Source organism: Pagrus pagrus (genome assembly GCF_965226575.1).
Source record: "Pagrus pagrus genome assembly, chromosome: 16".
In the NCBI taxonomy this organism is placed as follows: Eukaryota; Metazoa; Chordata; class Actinopteri; order Spariformes; family Sparidae; genus Pagrus; species Pagrus pagrus.
The window spans coordinates 2,251,096-2,268,005 of NC_140200.1; the positions used below are offsets into that span (position 1 = coordinate 2,251,096).

Consider the following 16,910-nt stretch of genomic DNA (forward strand, 5'->3'; position numbering starts at 1 on the left):
TCTTGAATTCAAGATCTGAATTTCTGTGTTCACGATCAACTTGGAAATCATAAGTCTGCAGCTCATTCGATTATTTTGTTGCTTTTTTCGTCATGCTTTTTAACATTTTTTTTTCTTTACATGTATATTTATTTTCCTTTTATGTTTTTGGTTGTTTCCTTGCTTCATTCTCTGGTACATCAGGACTCTTATTCCTCATCTTCATCTTCTTTAATTGAGTTTTGGGAAGACGTAAGTTCCTCTTGGTTAGGCGGAGGTCTGTGTGTGTATGTAACAGTAGCTGTAGGACTCTGAGCATTTTACTGACTGAGACCGACAGTGTAGATCTGTGTATACATATTGCATCTATGCGTTCGTGCCTGTGCATCAGTGTAACTGTGAAGAAGAGCAGAACCACTGCATAATGTCAGTTCTGTCCTTTACCAAGGTCTAAATCTTATTTTTCTTAAAACAAATGGAAAAAAAACGTGGAATAAGATGAATTCATTCCATCTGCTTGTCAAGATTAATATGTTTTGCAGTGTGCTGCCCTTTTACTCAGTTGCTTGCTATTCCTTGTAGGCTAGTGGGCTATTTGAATGGCTCTACCTGAGTTTTCTAGTGCTAGAACTATGGTTGACCAGAACCACAAAGTACCACAAATCCTTCATGTACCCCTTTATCTTTTGGTTAACGGGGGGGTTTATTGTCGTCACTGTGCTCCATACTGACTTTCCCAGCTGCTCCCTTCCCATCATCATGTGTTTTCTTTCCATTTGCACCCATCCACCCTCTTCAGCCTTCGTCCACAGTTCAACTCTGGTGGACACGCAGTAGTCTAACGCAGTGATTCCCAACCAGGGCTAGTTGTGTTCAGCTTATTGACTCAACTTAGCTAAACTAACTCGGTTAAAATATAGAAACTGTGATTTGATGAAGGAAATACAACAAGTAAGCTCCCCATCAACCCGAGTCAGTTGTAGCACAAGTTGTTAAAAACTAGTTGGTAAGTAAGCAGAGAAGTTAAAATAGTTACTAGCAAAGGACAACAGTTGAAATAGTTTGCTGATAGTAATAGACACAGAAATTTAATCATTAGCCGAAAGAAGATAAGTATTTTTTAATATGACCTCTCATTAGCTGGAAGGTGGTCATATTAACAACATACTGAACAATATCCACGTTCATGTAATAAATGTCAAATAACATATATAAGAACATGATTGCTGCAGATAAAGTGGTGAATCTGAAGTTTGATGTGCAGCAGAAACAGTTGGGAAGCACTGGTTTTATGTAATACAGGCTCATATCACCATTTCCATGTTTCTCCCTCAGTCTGTTTAACTGTGTGTTTTCAGCTCTGTTAGACAGCCTTTCTGATATTTACTCATCTCTATGTCTCTGCCACTCTCTGCCTCTCCTGCCATTGAAGCGCTCGCCATCCGTTGGCCCAGCTAGCAAAGGCAGACGTGTAAGCACCATCACTTGCGCTCTGTGATCTCAATGAGTCTCTCTGAATATGCTGTGTTGTCCTCGTCGTGTTGATGTTTAATTGGTGTGCGTGCATTTCTTGTGTGTGTTTACTGTGGCTGTCTGGTTGCATGGCAGGGGTCCTGAAAAATCTTTTGTCAAAAGACATTGATGATCTGGATTTGTCATATTTAAAAACATGGGGTGTTGCGATGTGTATTGCCTGTGTTCACTGGTGTCTGTGTGTTTTTTTATTTTATTTTATATTCTTCAGTGTAGTTTTGTGAATGGCCATGCATGGTGTATGGGGTGTGCTTGTTGTGTTTCAAATTAGCATGGGCATTGGGCTGTGATGTGTTCCCATGTGTTTAACTGAGGGTTACAGTGAGGTTGTGGTCTTTCCTGTGTAGCTTTGAAAGTCCAGTGAATATGACCACACTCCCTGTGTTTTCTGTTTCCACCTGTATATGGCACCAGCTCTTTTCTTTAAGCATGGAAACTGCATTTTGTTCTCTGGTTTGTTTTGTTTAACACCTGTTTTTCGTTGTCTTCCTCCTCTTATCTTCCTCTGTCCATCTGCCTTATCACCACTTTGTTCCTCTCCATTTTCCCCATCTCATCATTTCCACCTCCTTCTTTTTGTTCTTCTTTTCTCACTTATCTTTTCTTACTTGTCCCTGTATCCCTCTCCCACTCCTCCATCTTGCTTTTCTCTCATCAGGTGGACTCGATGGATAACTTCACCCCCTCTAACACTCCATCCCGGGAAGACGACCCTAAGTCCCACCTCAAGTCCCGCTCGCGTTCACCCTCCATGGCCAGTGATATGGAGCCCATAGAGGTATGTAGAGATTTTGCAGCGCTAGTTAAACACAACTGCAGAATCTGGATAGTGGTCGGATGTAATTTCCCATCCTGTTGTCAACGGTTACAAATCCTGATCAGGAGGCTCTCTCTCTTAACATGACACCTGTGTGTCTGGCAAGTGAAGGAACAAGAAAAAAATGGGTCCTAATGTTCGCCATACCAATTCAATTGACATTTTTCATTTAAGGTTCAGCTGAAGCTGTTACTCAGAGCAGTTCACAATGCTGAGCTTGTCAAACAGGTCAGCCTTTGTGAAATGCAAGTAACTCAATTACAGAGGAATGCAAAGAAGAAGGAGAACATTGAGGCCGGCAGCAGATGCCAATCTAAATTGCACTTGGTGTGTTGTCACACTATTGTTGAATACGATGATGCAAGTAAATACCAACGTCTTGATTGGGAACCACATTGGGAGCAGATATGATGCGCAAGTTCCTCAAAATTAGAGTTAATAATGAAACTATACATCTGCAGGTGATCACGTTGTTCATGGCTTAGTGTCAAATCTGTATGCTCAACATGGACTACTGGGTTTATTACAATGATTGCCAGCTCCAACTGTGTCACTTGTGATCTGTACCCACAGAAAAACTTGTCCAAGCCTTTTCTTTTGTGGCTATTTCCTAAGTTTTCTGTTCCTCATGCACAGCCAGCGTCCAGTGATGTATCTCACTGCTCGATGTTTGTGTGTGTTGTGTCACGCAGCTCATAGACCATCCTCCCCGTACAGTCCAGACCCCCACCATGCGCTCAGGAGGGTACGGCAGTATCGGACGCTCCTCACCTAAGGTTAGAGGCTTTTTCCACCTCAAAAGATCTCATGTCATAACCACTGATGATGTCTTACTCATTCATGTTTATTCTCCACAGTCCAAAGCACATCAGTTTGTGGTGAAGACATTCAACACGCCCACTAAATGTAACCGGTGCACTTCCCTCATGGTGGGGCTCATACGTCAAGGTTGTACCTGTGAAGGTAAGAGACGGGGATAAAAAAAAACAAAAAAAAAGCACCCAAAACATGCAAAATGTTTTACTTTTATGGATTCAGTTTGTTCAGGTTGGAGTTTAACACATTTTCACAGAACTTGGAGATTCAAACTACAAAGCTAATTTCCCTTTTAATTGGTTTTAAAATCAATCTGATCAATGACCAATCAAACCTCTCATTTCTCTGTCTCCTTGTCCAGTGTGTAACTTCTCCTGCCATGTAACCTGTGCGGACAAGGCTCCAGCTGTGTGTCCTGTACCTCCTGACCAGACCAAGGGCCCGCTGGGTATCGACCCTCAGAGGGGGATTGGCACCGTGTATGAAGGGACAGTAAGGGTGAGTACGACTGACAAAGGCCTTGTTGTCTTAAGTGAACTGTATGCTCAGTTGAAAACAATGCAGGTGTTTGGAGACCTTGAGACAAGCCAGCGTTTCCGAGTTGTTTACTTCCTCTCAAACCCAAATAGACTTTAGCTTTCACCGTCCCTACTTTATTTCTGAATCCACAAAGACAACAGTCTTGGATTTAAGGGAACGTTTGTTTTTATACATGTTTGTATAGTTCTGAATTTGGTACAGGTCTTTGTTTTCTATCACTAAACCATGTCTTTGTGTCTGTTTTAGGTTCCCAAACCAACAGGGGTGAAGAAGGGTTGGCAGAGGGCGATGGCTGTGGTGTGTGACTTCAAACTGTTCCTCTACGAGCTGGGAGAAGGAAAAGCCACACAACCAAGTGTAGTAGTCAGCCAAGTTATAGATATGAGGTAAGAGAAGCACAGAGACTCTTCTTAGTGACTATAGACGCTATAACTACTTAAACCATGTTGACACCGGACAAAAAACCTACTTACATCTGATGAATCCATGCAGCTGTAGGTCCTTCATGTCTAACCTTTGTTCTCAATCCTGTCCTGAAGGGATGAAGAGTTTTCAGTCAGTTCTGTCCTGGCCTCTGATGTCATCCACGCCAGCCGTAAAGACATCCCCTGTATATTCAGAGTGAGTCCTCCTGATTGTTTTTGCCCCAAAGGTTTCAAAACTATCTGAATACTATTCAACACCTCATGTGACCTCTTACTCATCCCTCTCTTCTCCTCAGGTGACAGCGTCCCAGCTCTCCCCCTCCAGCAGCCACAAGCCCTCCATCCTGATCCTGGCCGACAGCGATCAGGAGAGGAACAAATGGGTGGGCCTCCTCAACGAGCTCCACCGCATCCTCAAGAAGAACAAGCTCAAGGAGCGCTTCGTCTACGTCCCCAAGGAGGCCTACGACAGCACCCTGCCACTCATCAAGACCACACAATCTGCTGCTATCATAGGTGGGCCTTCAGCACTCACCGAGCCACTGAACAAGCTACACGTGGTGTCATAGAGAGCAGTAAGAAGTTAGGCCCAGATTATCTTTATTTATGTCGTTAGATGGAGCTATTTTCAAAGACCGACAATTAGATGAGAGAAACTGTCTGAGACTGGCAGTTTGGGTTTCACCATGCTATGAGAATAGAAACTAGCAGACTGGAACATGTTCTGCCCTTTTCTTTCTTACTGGCTCTGAAGTGGCCGTCTCACCTTATTCGCTCTGTCCTCAGATCATGAGCGTGTCGCCCTGGGCAACGAGGAAGGCCTTTTTGTCATCCATGTCACCAAAGATGGTAAGATCCACTCTTAAAGATCTGTTCTGTGTCATTATTTACTTGTGTCATTTTCCACTGAACAATTTTAAATATATATTTGAATAAAGTCGGTGGATTGACGACCTGATTGTATGTTATTTGTTTCACCCTCCTTTATCCCCACATCCTTATTCACTCCCTCCATCTTCAGAAATTATCCGGGTGGGGGACAACAAGAAGGTGCACCACATCGACCTGATTCTCCATGAGCAGCTGCTGGCCGTCATCTCCGGCAGGAACCGTCACGTGCGTCTCTTCCCCACGCAGGCCCTGGACGGCCGCGAGACCGAGTCCTACAAGCTGGCAGAGACAAAAGGCTGCCAGACTATCGTGTCTGGACCCGTCCGTAACGGCTCGCTCACCTGCCTCTGTGTGGCCATGAAGAGACAGATCATATGCTACGAGGTGAGGAAACGGGTTTTAATGCCGTTTATTGACACATACAACTTTAGTGCCATGTTATTTAGTTTTTATATGCTGCTGTAAAAAACACTTTCCAATCGTCCCCATGCTCTGCAGGTGAATAAGAGTAAAGGACGTCATCGTCGACTGCGAGAGCTTCAGGCCCCGGGGCAAGTTCAGTGGATGGGTCTGCTCAGCGAGCGTCTCTATGTAGGATATCAGTCTGGCTTCACCCGCTACAGGTAATCCACATGCCAGCTGATCAGAACACAGTGGAGATGTTAACAGGATTGTTTCATATCTCTCCCTGCTGAAATCACTGTACAACATGTCAAATGTGTAAAGCATTTCATTGAATAATCATCTTAATGTGTTCTCCACAGTGTCCATGGTGACGTGTCCCCTATCAGCCTGCTCCACCCCGAGGACCACACCCTGGCCTTCATCCCCCAGCAGGGCCTGGACGCCCTCTGTGCCGTAGAGATTTCCAGCAAAGAGCTGCTGCTGTGCTTTAGCGCCATAGGAGTTTATGTGGACTCCCAGGGCCGCAGGTCCCGTCAGCAGGAGCTGATGTGGCCAGCTGTGCCCAACGCTGCCTGTGAGTGCATGAATGAATGAATGCTCGCTCTGTATGATGATCACTATAACAGGGTGCATGGACACTCATTGTGTATCTAGCAGCGAGATAATATAACAAATGGACACATTTTATATTTTAATGCATGAAATAGAGAAGTTCCTACAGTGGAATGTATGTGACACACATACAGTAAACTGTTATATACATCAGTACAAATATTTACATCATGAGAAAGCAGAAACCATGAAAACAGAAGTACTCACAGTAGAAGAGGACAGACCGCTAACGATGTCTCCCTGTCCAGGCTACAACGCCCCCTACCTGTCAGTGTACAGTGAGAATGCTGTCGATGTGTTTGACGTCAACACCATGGAGTGGATTCAGACCATCCCTCTCAAGAAGGTCAGTGCAGTCGACCGAGGCCTGTTGTGAATATGACACGACTGAAGCTTCAGCAGGCGTCTGGCTCCACCTGCTGGATCATATGAGTGACTCGCCACAGTAACCTGACATATTCTGCTCGGCCACATTAACGGATGAATAAAAAGTTACTGATAATCAATCAATAGCTGAAAGTAGATGATGATTCCTCTGCTCCTCTCTCTCCTTCTGCTCAGGTACGACCTCTGAATGTTGACGGCTCTCTGAACCTGCTGGGACTGGAAACGGTCCGGCTTATCTACTTCAGAAACAAGATGGCCGGTAAGAATTCACGTGTGTGTCATGTGAAGCATCACATGACTGAAAACTACAGAAATGTTGACGATGCCGCAATAAAGTATAAACTTAATTCCACTGTTCTCCACATAGTTCAGTGTTTATATTCTGCTGTGGCTCTTAGTCCATACTACCACAGCATATAGAGCTGCTGCTGAGTGAGGCAGTTGTCATTTGCAGGACTTTGTAGGCCGTCATGTTAACGCGTCTGTTGCGCCTTTGGTTGTCATCTTCCAGAGGGTGATGAGCTGGTCGTCCCAGAGACGTCTGACAACAGCAGGAAGCAGATGGTGCGCAGCATGAACAACAAGAGACGCTTCTCGTTCAGGGTGCCTGAGGAGGAGCGGCTTCAGCAGAGGAGGTAGTTTACCTGAAGCATGACGCAGCACAGTTTATATTCAGAGTAACACCAGAGCAGGTTTCAGCCTTTGTGTCGGGGACCAGTTTCTTCACAACGATTATTTTTCTCAAGTCTCAGCATCTTCTGAATTTTATCCTGACTTCCTGTCCTGTGTCTGTTTTTGTGTGAAAACTTTTTATAATATTATTAAAAAACCCAAATGGTGAACAGGTTACCCTAAAGCTAGAATTCATCTTTAATGGAGGAGAGTAAAAGACATATTTCAGTGCGACTTCGAGTGCCTCGCTGCACTCAGCTGCTGCTCATCACTCGTGTGTTTGTGCTTCCAGAGAGATGCTGCGAGACCCAGAGATGAGGAACAAGCTCATCTCCAACCCCACCAACTTCAACCACGTGGCCCACATGGGACCAGGAGACGGGATCCAGATCCTTAAGGACCTGCCCATGGTACAGATATTTATATTTTTATGTAAATATATGTATAGAGAGAGAGCCTGCAAACACAAGGGGAAAAAGCATGTATACACAAGACACAGATACAAATACAGATAAAAGCTGACACACTATTTAAGATGTTTGTAGAAGCAGCCTCCCGTCCTCATTTATCCTTTGATGTCACCTTTGCTGACACTTGGAATTGAGCAAAGAAAGGTTTTATTCCCTGTTTTACTAACTAACCTTAAAAGCTTAAATGCTGGCCACACAGGATACGACTGTATTGCGTGGCGGCTGCGTTGCTTACCTGCTGCAGCTCACTCGCATGTTTGTGTTACATAGGCAGAGCCTGCCTGTCCTTTCTGTTTACACTGAGTTTGCCTTTGATAATCATCAAGAAATGTGATGACGCGATTTACCTTTACCAGCGGAGGCCCTGAGCGGCTCGTGAGGATTGTTTTTTTTCTGGTGCTCCATTTTCTAAGTTCTACATTTATTTTGTTCATGTGTCGAGCCGAATGAAAAAACATTTTTTTAGCGAGAAACATTTTTTTCCCACTTTTTTTTTTTTCACTTACTTAGAAAATGGAGCACCAGAAGAAAAAAAACATGTTGAAATTTCACAAGGACATTTTTTTCGTTCATGTGTCGAGTGAAAGTTACCGAATGGGAAAAAACATTTTCGGTGGAAAATTTTTTCCACAAGAATTTTTTTTTGTGAGAAAATTCTTTTTCGTGTGTCGAGCTGAGTGGGAAAAAACTTTTGGAAAAAACAAACAAACTGAAAAATAAATTTCACAAGAAAATGTCTTTTTTCATGTGTTTAACTGAATGAAAACAAAATTTTGTCAAAAAAAATTTCACAAGAAAATATTTTTTGGGGAGAAAATTATTTTTCATGAGAATGTATTTGTTTGGGAAATTTTTATTTATTTATTTTTTCGTTTTGTTTTTTTTCATGAGAAAAAAAAAAAATCTGTAAAAGTGAAGAAGAAAAAATTTTTTGCGATACATTTATTTTTTTCATCCAGTCAAGTTCAAAAAGTTTTTCATGAAGAAATTTTTTTTTTCTCACTCGGCTCAACACGTGACATTTTTTTTTTTTAAATGTAGAAAATTGAGCACCAGTAAATGTAAATCTCACTCGCTCCTCAGGGCTTCTGTATTTACCCCACTGAGAAAGTAAGAAAGTGAAGTGAGAGAGAGTGAGAGAGAGAGAGCACGTCTGTGACACCTCCTACAGATACAGACATTAAACCTGTAGTGAAACGCTGCTATGATGCCGATACGACTGTCTACAGGTCATTTCAGGTCTAGTTTTGCCAAGAACAGCCGTGTCGCAGTAAAGATAGGAGAGACTCTATAGACTCTGTAGATGAAGCGCTGCTGCAGCTTTGCTTGACACGCGCGTGAGAAGTACAAGTCACTCAGCCAGTGTGGCCGCTCTAACCTGTTAACATGGACGCACAATGTAAAGCGAGACGTAGCGCCACGCACTCACACTGCTCACTCATCCAGCGTGTCCCGCCTGTTGGGTGAATCGCATAATGAGCCTCCTCGCCCTCGTGCTCCTTTACCCTCTAAAGTTCGCTCCTCCGGCTTCTCCTGACCCGCTACATGTTTATAGAGACCATGCTTGCATGTCTGTCTGCTCAAACCTCAGTGAGCAATCACATGTTTGAGCATGTCGTGTTTGGACCTGCACCCTCCTCACTCCTGCCCCCTGCACTGCACTCTGTGTTGTGTGCGTGTGTTTGTTCTGTTTGCGTGTTTAAACCAGAACGTCCGTGTTCAGGAGAACCGCGCGGGCTTCAGCGGTTCGGTCAGCATCCCCTCCATCACCAAGAACCGGGCGGAGCCGGGCCGCTCCATGAGTGCCAGCAGCGGACTGGGCATACGTGAGTAACAGCAGCACATCCGTCCTCTTTGGTGTACTCTCTCCCTGCACTGTAGGCTTCCACTCATCTCCTCCTCCTTCTCTCTCTTCAGGCTCGTCCTCTCAGAACGGCAGCGCTCTGCGCCGAGAGCTGTCAGGAGGAAGCTACGGATCCAAGCGGCAGACCATGACCTCTCCCTCTGAGAGCTCCCTGTCCTCTGGTGGAGGCATGGACTGTGGTGATGCTCCACTCTCACAGTTTGACAGAGAGGTCAGTTCATGTGAACGTACTTCTTCTTGTAAACATTCGATGTAATATACTGTAAGAGAGGACTGAGAGCTTGGTTCTGTTCAACTAAACAACTAATCTAATGGCATTCTTGAGTTTCTACTAACTGTTGGTTCAAATGGTTCAACGTCTGATTGCACAGATTGTGGAGTAGAACGTCAACCCGACATCAGCTTTGTATGAAGTCTAAATCATGATTGTTTTCTTGCCATGCGATTGTAGAAGTTAGACATGAAGTGGATCACATTGTTCCCCATTCAAAGAACTCCTCCTCTGTCCCATTTGTCACAAGCATCCTGGCCTCATCCCATCTCTCTGACTGATTGGTTAGCTCCCTGTGATGTCAGCGCTTTGTAGTGACCTCAGTCTCCCAGCACAGACTGTTAACGCCTCCCCATGATACCTGTCTTAGGTTTAGCTCTGGCTCGTGGTTCCCTCACATTACTGAAGGAAACACAGTGACAGTCCATGTGTATTATGTCCCTGTAACACTTGTACTCTTCTGTAAGATCTGGCAGGCAGCAACCCTCCAACGTTGCTTATATATATTTAAACCAGTGTTGATTGTGGAGTTTCATAGTTCACAAGTAGCAGTTAACTACAGTAGAGTTCAACTTGTACCTCATCCACCCTCAAACCGCCTGCCATCCTCCCTGTGGCTCCCCATCCTCATGGCCCATAAGCCTGGACGCTGTCAGCTCCATTTTGCCCCATTCCTCGCCTCCCCTCCACCCTCACCCAGCTGCGCCTCGCCCTCCCCGCCTCCCCCCCCACCCACCCCAGCAGCATGTTGTCTGTGGGCTGGGCGCTGAGTCTGAACTCTCCTCTGCAGTGGCAGGCAGTCTCACCGTCGGAGAAGACCCCCGATCTGAAAAGGGCTTTAAGGACCCTGCTTAGTAAGATGAAGGTAATGTCAACAGCTGCAACAGCTGCACCAAACACACAACTGAGAGCACCGTGTCACTGAACACCCACCCACAAAACAAACACATCAGCATGAGGTGCGTTTAGACCCACAGATATAGTCACATGATGTTAGTGAAGCCTTTGGCCGCCCCGCAGCCCCTCGCTGCTCCATCTCAGCTCCGTCATGTCAGCTGCATCTGATGGCCGATGGCTTGTCACGTCTCTCACCGGAGCATCAGCTGCACCATCAGTCTCACCCGGCCTCTCCTCATTTTTTGGTTGCTGATGAAATGGTGCCCGGCCATTTTGCATACACTTGTTCCCACCGCTCACAGAGCATGTCTGCTTCCACACAGCCTCCCCATGTGTCTAACAGCTAGGCCACAGGCTGCAGTCTGGATATACTCTGATATTCTACGACTCTGTATGTAATGATCACATAAATCAGCTGACAAAGTGATTGATTATAAATTGGAACACATCGAAACAGCTGCATGGTTTGAAGCGATGGCTGGAAAGGCTGAGTGCTTTTAAGATGTGTGCACAATGTAGCTGGGCAGTGCTGCTCCCAATACACAAACCCTACAGAGGTTTATAATTATGGTCTGTTCTAGAGAGCAAATGTGTGAAAACTGCCCGTCTACATTGACCTGAAAGGCTGTGGAGTGTGTGTGATGTGAGAAACGGCAGGAGTTTCCACATTTGGATGTTGTGTGATGTTTCTGTGCAGCTACAGATCGTAGATGACTGCGCTTGTAGGTCAGATGTGTTTCAGAGTGGATCCACACAGGAGGTGATGGTTGTAGACCAAAGAAAGCTCAGTGCCGAGTCAGTGAACTGTAGAAAGATATAATTATAAACTGGAGGACATTTTCACTGAACTGGAAAGATAATCACACACGTTACGTCACACCGTATCCTGTGTTTGGACCAAAACTCTGCAGTGGCAGGTCTCATGTTTTTTTTGGTTAAATATCATCACATAAGAGCGATGCAACACATACTGTACGTGTTGTACAGTGTGATGGTTGAACCCACATCCACCTCCTCCTCCTCCTCTTCATCTGGCCTGCCTGCATGTTTGTTTTCCTTCAGCTGATCACTTCTGGTCAATTGAGCCGCTCATCTGCTGATGATGTGGAAGACGAGGAAGGGGTGGAGCGTCTGTTCTCCACCCCAACAGCACATTAATAATGAGTCTTTATGTACTATTAGAGCAGAGAGTCCAGACATGGCAGGCAATTTAAAATATATTGTGTCTTAATCACTCAGTCTCCACGTTCCTCAACACAAACCACAGATACTCTAATGTCATAAACTTCTGCTGACATCATCTAATTTCTCTTCTTTTTCTCCCTGTCCCTTTATTTCACTTCATCTCCATCTCTCCCCTCCTCCTCCACCTCCTCCTCCTCCTCCTCCAGGACTCGGACTCCCCCCGTCACTCCACGGCCTCCAACAGCTCCACCTTCAGCAGCCCTCCCAGTCCGGCCTCGCCACACAAGACCAAGTCCCTGTCCCTGGAGAGCACAGACCGCATGGGCTGGGACACATGAGCCTCCGCCGGCCTCTCGCCCCGCCCACCGACCAACTGACCGACCAACCGACCGACAGCACAGGACGCCAAACCCTCCTCTTCCACCGCAGCCTCTCGCATCCTTTCTGAACACCCACCTCCTCCCCCCTCACTGCCCAGAGAACTGCACCTCCTGACAAACATTTGTCCCGCTTTACAGCCTCAATTTGTCTCTCATCGTACTTCCAAGATGGGCCAGAAACACTGAGAAAGAGTGTCGTCTCTATGAGGGAGAAGCTAACAAAACTTATGTGTGAGGGTGCAAGTGTGTGTGTGTGTGTGTGTGTGTGTGTGTGTGTGTGTGTGTGTGTGTGTTTGAGAGGAGCTGTATGCGCCTGCCAGCGTGTGTGCATGCGTTTATCCAGAAAGGGCGTACGATGCAGGAATGAAAACCTCCCGTCTCTGCTCTTTTTTTTTTTCTTGCTATGAACAGACACTACTCTGTCCGTTCCCCCCCCAGACTCAAAAAGCTCACCATGCAACAAAAAGAAGAGGATTATTATCGAGAGAAAATGATTTGTACTTGTACATAGGACCCTTTGGGTTTTAGGGGACAATATTTTAATTTATTTATCAATCTTAGACAAGGAAAGGGAGGTTTGCTTCACGGCGCGAGTCAGACGGGTGGAGTTAAAACCCCTCCTCACTTCCCTCAGTTGCTTTCTCTTTGGGTGCTGCAAAAATTCAAAATGTAATAAAAAAGAGAGAGAGAGAGAGAGAGAAAGGAAAGCAATGATTTTTTTTTCTTTTGCTCATGATACTAAGTGCAGTGACTTTATAATCTTTTTTTAATTTTATTTCTGACCATGAAAAGCAGCGTTAATAATGCGACATCGTCACCGCTCCTCTGTGCTACTCTCTTCCTCATTGGACGTCATCCCACAGCCCCTGGACGTCCTCCGTTGTAGTGTAGACGTTTGCTGTACAACCAAACTGACAAACTCACAGGTTCCCATCACAATAATGTACATAGGTTCAAAGTAGAGAGTAATATATGATAAGGAAAATACTATAGAGAACTACACGGGAAAGAGAAAAAATCCTCCTCGACTTTTATTTTCCTCTTTGTTTGTTTCGAGTGATTTTTGGGGTTGTATTCACACAAAAAGCCATTTTTAACCACTCTCCAGTTTTCTTTTTTTATTTACCGGTTGATTTTAGATTTGTTTGTTTTATATTGTATGTATGACACGCATTGTGTTTTCTCTTTATTTTTCTCCCCCCACTGTGTTTGAGTGACGAACACTCACGTATGGATCGACACTACTGCCCGTACCGTAGTGAACACGTGCATTTATCACAATCCTGCTATCACACATGTATCTACGCACACACTGAGGTGGTGTTTTTATGCAGCAGATTGCCTTGTCCTGCTCCACCTCTTTGACTGTTCGAGGTGAAGTGGCTCTGATCATTTATTCAACAGTTATCGACACGTGTGTGTGTTTAAATTCACTGTGGTGTCTGGGTGGAGAGATCAGTCCTTTCCGCTGAGCTTGATTTAACCAAAAAAATGGACAAAAGAGGGAGACTGTGATATTATTTTGTCTTTCTGAAGAAGGTTTGGTTGATCTGTTCATGACCAGTAGAGCTCTTGATTAAAAGAAAAACACTAAAACCAGAATGTAGACACTTACGAGCTGCGAGAGAGTCGGCACTTGGGTTTTTCATGATGATTCTGCATGAAGTAACCTCAGTGTGACCTGTTGTTGTCTGTAAAATGAGCTGGGCTCCTCCTCCAGGCGGCGTTTCTTTGGCAGGGTGGAAAAAGGCCTCTGAAGGAGCATTTTACGGTGTGACAGCTCCTGGCTGCAGAGCAGGGCATTCACAGCCAAAAACCTGTTACCTCTGTTCATCTCCTTCAGTTTACAGACAGATTGAAAGGCATTTTATGCGAGGAATCACTCGCAGGGCAGATGAAAACTGTGAGGGAGCAGCGAGCACGCAGCTGAAAACTGTCCTGACGTGATCTGTGCGCCCTGTCCGTATCAGAGGCCGAGTGCTGGATGTGCAGCAGCGTCCTGGGTCAGAAGCCTCCAGTTTATTCCTCTTGTTTGTCAGAAAGGGAAACATAAAACTTTGGTGGTCATTCCTGCCGATTCCCCTGTTGAAACACAACAAAGTAGCTCCAACAGCCCATTCCAAGTGTTTCTTTGTTTTTTTTTTAGTATTCCATTTTATATGAAGAGAGAGGGAGAGGTGTGGGGCTCTTCAGCGCGACTAAGCTGGTTTTATTCCAAACAACCACCTCTTAGGACACGTTTTAAGCTAGTGAGTCTCTTTAGTTCCTGCTGGAGTTGATCTGTAGAATGTATTAGTCTGGGGGGGAAGGGGGGGTTGGGAGATCCGTCTTAGCCAGGTGTTTTATTATCGGCCGATATTGTACAGAAAAAAAACGGATCCTAGATATCCCAGTTTAAGGAGAGGGGAAGAGAAACTCAGGAAATGTCAGAACCAATGAATTATTTTCATTTTAGATGAAAATGGGTGTGTTTGACGGATGGATGGCCGGAGCGAGTGAGGGAGAGATGAATCGGGCTGTAGTGTACAGTAGTTGTGACCCGGGTGGAGACAGCGAGGAACGAGACGGGTGGTGTGGACTAGAAGATGTAAAGAAAAACAAACAAAAAAAATGTTTTCAGGGGTGAAGGGTGAGAGGTGCTTTGTTGGCTGAGGTGCCACAGTGAGAAGGAAAAATCGAAAATATAAAAAACTTCAAACGCCTTTGCATTTCAGTGAGGTCTTATCTACAGTACCTTCTATATTATTTTGCTCTTTCATATCATATTACACTTTGTTTTTGTTTTCTAGGATTGCTTTGTAATAATTTGTACAGTTTTGCATGTTATAGATGTAATCATTTGTTTTTCGGTTTGTTGTTTTATTTGGACTTTGCTCCTGTTTTTTTTTTTTTTTTTTGAACGGTTTGGGCGTTTTACTGAGGATAACCCACTACAGGTGATGTAGATTCTTTTTTGCACAAAAAAAAAATATTTAAGGTGTAAGGTCAAAACAAAATAATGTATGGAACTGGCTGCCACACTTATGTGGAGAACTCATTATATTAACCTGACTCCGATGTATTTCAATAAAGCGGAGGGCTGTTACAAATACAATCCACGTGTGTGTGTGTGTGGTCATTACTTCATTCTGTTTTTTAAAAAAAAACTTTATTACAAATGAACAACAAAAGCTCAGTTTTTTTTTTTACATCTATACACAAGTTTTCGCCACTAGAGGAAATGTTGGTCTAACATTTGACAGCAGCTACAGAAGTAAGGACACATTTTCAAACGGGACAAACTACTCAGACTTTGACTCTAAGGGCGAACTATCGTCTATTCAAACTGAAGAGGTGTGTTCAGACAGAAGGAGAAGCTCCAGCGATGCAACGTGTTTTTCACCTTGAACAGCCAACGTACCAACAGACACCCGTCTGAAGGAGTTTATCAGTGTGTGTTTTACCTTTTTCTCTCCTCTTTATGTACAAAGTAGATTCATAAACACGTCTTCTCATGTTTTCAGTTGATTTTGTAAGCTGTGATATTCGCTTGGCGTTCTGTCTGAACACACAGTCATAAGGCAGGAGTTTGGATTCAGCTTTTTTTTCTTGTATTTCAGCCCTTTACATCCTGTCAAACCACACGTCCAGACATTTCTTCTCATCGTTACACCGGAGCAATGACGTTCCTCAAGATATATATAAAAACAACAGAGTTTTAAATGAGACAAGGCTTTTGTAAAGTTCAGGAGTCGTGAGTGTACAGCATGTGTAGGGTGAGGCAGAGGGTGTGTGTTCCCCTCTATCTTATTTTCCCTTAAAAGTGGAGTTTCCAATCCGGTGTGAAATAATTGCCTTTATAAATAGAAGGTTTGAACAGGTTAGGTTACTATGGGAGATATCGGTGTCTGAAGAGGTGCGAGACAGAAATGTAGCTGATAAACCTTTAAAAAAAAGAGAAGGCTTGTAATGCATCGATGTACCGTCCATCACTCACATCCTGTTCAGTCTTTTATACAAACAAGTAGAAAACAATCCAGTGCAGTCTGTCAGTGTTGGTCACATTTTGTTCTGGCTCAGTAACATAGGTCCAACAGTGAAGCCTCGTCCTCATTTTCCAGTGTCGGCTACCCACAGGTCACCGTCGGGACCGAATCCATCGTACTTTTGTAAACTGGACAGAATTCATTCTGAACTTGAGTTTTTTGGGATCAGCAAGTTGGTCGAGTAAAGCTGAGAGGACGTGTTAAGGCGTCGGTCCACACTCGGTCCTCTGCATTTGGCTGGATGGAGCCCTATTCTAACTTCATCGGTCAGCTGGAGCTCAGAGCGTCTCAGCTCGACAGGGTTGGACTTCACAGTGGCTGCTGCTCCGTCAGGCTCACCGTGGATCCTCACACATTCTTAAACCTTCTAGATAAAGAAAGAAAAGTCATCTTTCCTACTTTCACTTCTACTCATCCTGTCACAAGTTCTCCAGAATTGATGAGTACAGCTGTTCAGGCTGTAGCTCCGTCCTCCTCCAGCACCCTGTGGATCCCGTTTCCGGGGGCACAGTAAACGGCTTGGGTGGTGCTGCTGAGGTCCCTGACGCTGCTGTGCCGCGACTGGCTCTCCAGTCGCTGGGTGGAGCCGTGGCGCGACAGGCTGTCCAGGCGATTGGTGCTACAGTGCCTGGATTGTGATTGGTCGTTGAGGCGAGGCAGACTTCCATAGGGCAGCCGGTCGTCTGCGGCCCGGAAACTGGAGGCTGTGTATCTGAGACAAAGAAGAACAAACATGAGCAT

General features: G+C 44.8%; 2 protein-coding genes across 12 annotated transcripts in view; one reads left to right on the plus strand and one right to left on the minus strand.

The window, feature by feature from the left end:
• The window catches only part of cdc42bpab (CDC42 binding protein kinase alpha (DMPK-like) b), a 77,220-nt gene extending 61,982 nt beyond the window's left edge, over positions 1-15,238 (plus strand). For 2 of the 9 annotated variants that reach the window (XM_084378216.1, XM_084378223.1), the window contains exons 24-43: positions 1,412-1,450; positions 2,171-2,290; positions 3,022-3,105; positions 3,187-3,292; positions 3,507-3,643; positions 3,932-4,071; positions 4,225-4,306; positions 4,407-4,626; positions 4,897-4,959; positions 5,132-5,385; positions 5,500-5,624; positions 5,766-5,980; positions 6,267-6,364; positions 6,580-6,664; positions 6,917-7,040; positions 7,370-7,487; positions 9,271-9,373; positions 9,465-9,622; positions 10,473-10,547; positions 11,971-15,238. In XM_084378216.1, coding sequence (XP_084234342.1) covers positions 1,412-1,450; positions 2,171-2,290; positions 3,022-3,105; positions 3,187-3,292; positions 3,507-3,643; positions 3,932-4,071; positions 4,225-4,306; positions 4,407-4,626; positions 4,897-4,959; positions 5,132-5,385; positions 5,500-5,624; positions 5,766-5,980; positions 6,267-6,364; positions 6,580-6,664; positions 6,917-7,040; positions 7,370-7,487; positions 9,271-9,373; positions 9,465-9,622; positions 10,473-10,547; positions 11,971-12,102 — 2,478 coding nt within the window. In that variant the 3' untranslated portion in view covers positions 12,103-15,238. Of the gene's footprint in view, positions 1-1,411; positions 1,451-2,170; positions 2,291-3,021; positions 3,106-3,186; positions 3,293-3,506; positions 3,644-3,931; positions 4,072-4,224; positions 4,307-4,406; positions 4,627-4,896; positions 4,960-5,131; positions 5,386-5,499; positions 5,625-5,765; positions 5,981-6,266; positions 6,365-6,579; positions 6,665-6,916; positions 7,041-7,369; positions 7,488-9,255; positions 9,374-9,464; positions 9,623-10,472; positions 10,548-11,970 lie in introns of all 9 variants that reach the window. The other 7 variants (XM_084378217.1, XM_084378215.1, XM_084378219.1 and 4 more) reach the window with 4 other exon arrangements.
• fzd3a (frizzled class receptor 3a) overlaps positions 14,916-16,910 on the minus strand; it is a 34,384-nt gene continuing 32,389 nt past the window's right edge. For all 3 annotated transcript variants that reach the window (XM_084378224.1, XM_084378226.1, XM_084378225.1), the window contains exon 9: positions 14,916-16,881. In XM_084378224.1, the coding sequence (XP_084234350.1) occupies positions 16,623-16,881 (259 nt within the window). In that variant the 3' untranslated portion in view covers positions 14,916-16,622. The remainder of the gene's footprint in view (positions 16,882-16,910) is intronic.